The sequence below is a fragment of the Seriola lalandi genome, unplaced genomic scaffold (genome assembly GCF_002814215.2).
Source record: "Seriola lalandi dorsalis isolate HSWRI2012SDOR001 ecotype SW California unplaced genomic scaffold, Sedor1 jcf7180002049932, whole genome shotgun sequence".
NCBI lineage: Eukaryota > Metazoa > Chordata > Actinopteri > Carangiformes > Carangidae > Seriola > Seriola lalandi.
This window is the reverse complement of record NW_019520485.1, coordinates 1-2,974: the sequence shown is the minus strand read 5'-3', so window position 1 is coordinate 2,974 and position 2,974 is coordinate 1. Positions and strand designations below refer to the sequence as shown.

The 2,974-nt window shown below is 40.2% G+C and overlaps 1 protein-coding gene across 1 annotated transcript; it reads right to left on the bottom strand.

Moving 5' to 3' along the window:
• Positions 1-543: 543 nt before the first annotated feature.
• On the bottom strand, positions 544-2,966 carry LOC111649073 (sodium-driven chloride bicarbonate exchanger-like; the record flags this gene model as incomplete). Its single annotated transcript, XM_023398813.2, has 6 exons — positions 2,908-2,966; positions 2,529-2,642; positions 2,260-2,421; positions 1,877-2,128; positions 1,658-1,726; positions 544-717 (listed from the first exon to the last, which is right to left on the bottom strand). Coding segments are annotated over exons 1-6 (822 nt in total), but the record flags the coding sequence as incomplete, so codon positions are not given.
• Between the last annotated feature and the right edge of the window lie 8 nt (positions 2,967-2,974).

The following is a 2,974-nucleotide window of genomic DNA, read 5'->3' as shown; positions in this document are numbered from 1 at the left end:
TGGTGGCAGCAGCAAATAGGTAATGCTGAAAAATGGGGTATATGCAGAAAGAGAAACAGCCAAATCAGTTTAAATTTTCTCAATTTGAGCTAGGTCATGGATGTGTATAGTTAGAAGGTGTAAGGTGTATGTGACTTTCAACAACTTCCACATGAACTGCAGCAAAGCTTCATATATTTTTTACCACACGAAACATTATATACAGTATATGGTGTTCTGTTTTTTGGGGAAAATATCTCTGACAACCTGCACATTTCAAAGCAACGTAAGACTAAGAGGCCAAATTATTTGTGGCAGGTGCAATGATTAACAAAAACCTGCAACGTTGTCTTTAAAATGTATCAAGGAGAAATGATCCCTACCAAAATTTTAAGTCATTTAATAATGTGTCTACAATTTAACTCCTACACTAGTGCTGAGCTGACCCCACTGACATACCTGTACTCACACACTGAGCCCTGTTAACACTAGTTAGGTGTGTAGTGAAAGTGTGCGTATTGTGTGATGGGCCTGCAGATGGTATAATTGGAACAGTTTACACACCATCATAGGAAAGACAATGGCAGCCTTGGAGGTCTTGATGACCCAGAGCATAACCAAACAGGTGAGCTGGATGATGGTGAACAGGTGCACCTTCCTCAGGGGCACATGTCGTAAATAGATGAAGTCTGGCTGGTGCTTGGCCGGCATACCAAACAGTGTCAGGCGGTCAAAGAACTGGAGAGGACAAATGATGAACAATTCTTAAATGATCTTTCAACAATGTTTTGTATTTGGGTTACAACAACTTACGTGTGTAACTAACGTATATACATGTGATGTAAAAGTCTTAAGAGCAACAAACATCAGTTAAACACGGCTGAGTCTGCTATTATCAGCTGTTTTAAACAAAAAAGCTCTTGTAAACCTACAATACACTGCTTCCCCAACATGACACCAAACAGACAAAGTTATTGACTAGCTGGCGGAGAAAGTCCAACACCTAACACGCTAAAAGTAAAAGGTAAATGCTATGTTTGCTTATAGTGTAACTACAATGGGCTGGATCCCCTGATAAGAATATTTTTGTCTTAATTTAAATATAATTTTCAAAACCAATAATAGAACTCCAAGTACTCCAAATTGAAGAAAAGAAGAAGTAGGCTAAACAGGGCAGGCAATTAAATCACAGTCAGGTGTTCTGTAAATGCTGGGAACACACTAGTGGCCAATTAACACTTTTTTCTAGGCAGCCAGACAATATGGAGGCGATCCCCTATTGTGGTTTGGGGAGAGTTAACAGCCTATACAGATTATCTGGTGAAAGGGTCTACAAATTAACAACACTGACCAGTTCTGTGTCTAATCTCAGTCACACAGATAAAAAACAACTCAAATTCAGTACAGGTGTTTCTTAATCACATTTATGGGAGCGCAGATCATTGTTTTCATGTCAATTGTGAGCAGAGAAACTAACAAAATTTACATGATAAAAAAATGTCTCCTTTAATTATCACTTAGTCAGATGTAGTATTAAAACCATTGAAAATTGCAAAGGCATTCATTTCAAACATCAAATGGTGCAAGTGGTACATCCTTCTGTTTCCTCATGTAGTGATACCATATAATGTGTCAAAAAAAAGCTGCATTAAATGCAATAAAGCTCAAATCATTTTACCTGAATGCCTCTGAGAGAAGACGCTCCCATGTAAAGGAATACTCCATATAACACAGGCATAGGAATGAACTGAAGAACAATAAAAGCATTATATTAGCCAAGAGATCATAATACCACAAGGAATATCAAAATGCCTTCAAGAAAAAGAACAGATAATACAGGGAGAATAACAACACACACATCGAAACAGACAAATAATAAAAAGAAAATGTGACTGACCTTCAGCACAGATGTCATGAAGACAGAACTGCCCATGAGGGTGAAGATCATGAGGCCAGTAAAGCGTTGCTCTCTGATGCCGAGGAACTTGGGCTGCTCACCAGGAGCTGAGCACTCTGACTCAAGCTTCAGGCTGTTGACGTGAGTGATGGAGAGGACGGTGGCTGCTACGAACCACGGCAACCCCATCAAAGAGCACACACCAAGCATCACCCCCACCATGAACAGATCCAGGTGGTACCCACAGCCTTTCTGAGGGGGAGAAAAGACCAGCGCATGAAGTTGAAAATGTGTAATTCTGATGTACTTTCGGCAAGACACTATACCAGCCATCTTACTAATGCAGTCTACTGCCAGAGTTCAAAGCTGGGACAGGAATGTACCTTGAGTTTGTGCTCCTTCCTGTTGATGATGACGGCTGTGATTTGCTGGTCCATGAAGATGAGGATGGTACAAAGCAGAGCTGGGAGCACCGTTATGACTGCCGTCCACCAGGGGTTGGGCCCCAGTGGGTTGATGTACCAACCTCGATCATCTCTGGTTGGCTTATAAAAAAATTATTTTAGTTGGTTTGACCTAAGTAGTAGATTGTTGAAAAATGATGATGTAACTTAGCAATTTGTAAAATCAAATCTGACAAACAATTTCTTACCTTAAACACACTGGGAACCTTTAGTTTTGGAGAGGGAATCCCTAAGGCGTAGTCGATTAAGACCATTGTAAGGATGGCGAAGAAAACAGCAAAGTCGCTGATGATGGACCTCACCTGATGAAAAATGATTCAAAATGCTCTTCATTAATACAGTTTCCTTTATTTTACCTAATGTAAACTCAAACAAAAAGGTTGCAGCAAACTGGACTCTTCATTGTCAATTTTCCTTCTATCACGCAGTACCCACATCACACCACTAGAGTGTACCACTGCACCATACTGCATGACCAAAGCCCTGTTTGGCAGAAAATGAAGCCTTGTCATCATGCTTGGAACATTTAAACACAATAATGTGAAGATCATGAAGGATGCACCGTACCTTTGTGGGAAAGTAATTGCTGAACTTGAACTCCTTGAGGAAGGCGGACATGAAGACAGTAGAAAAA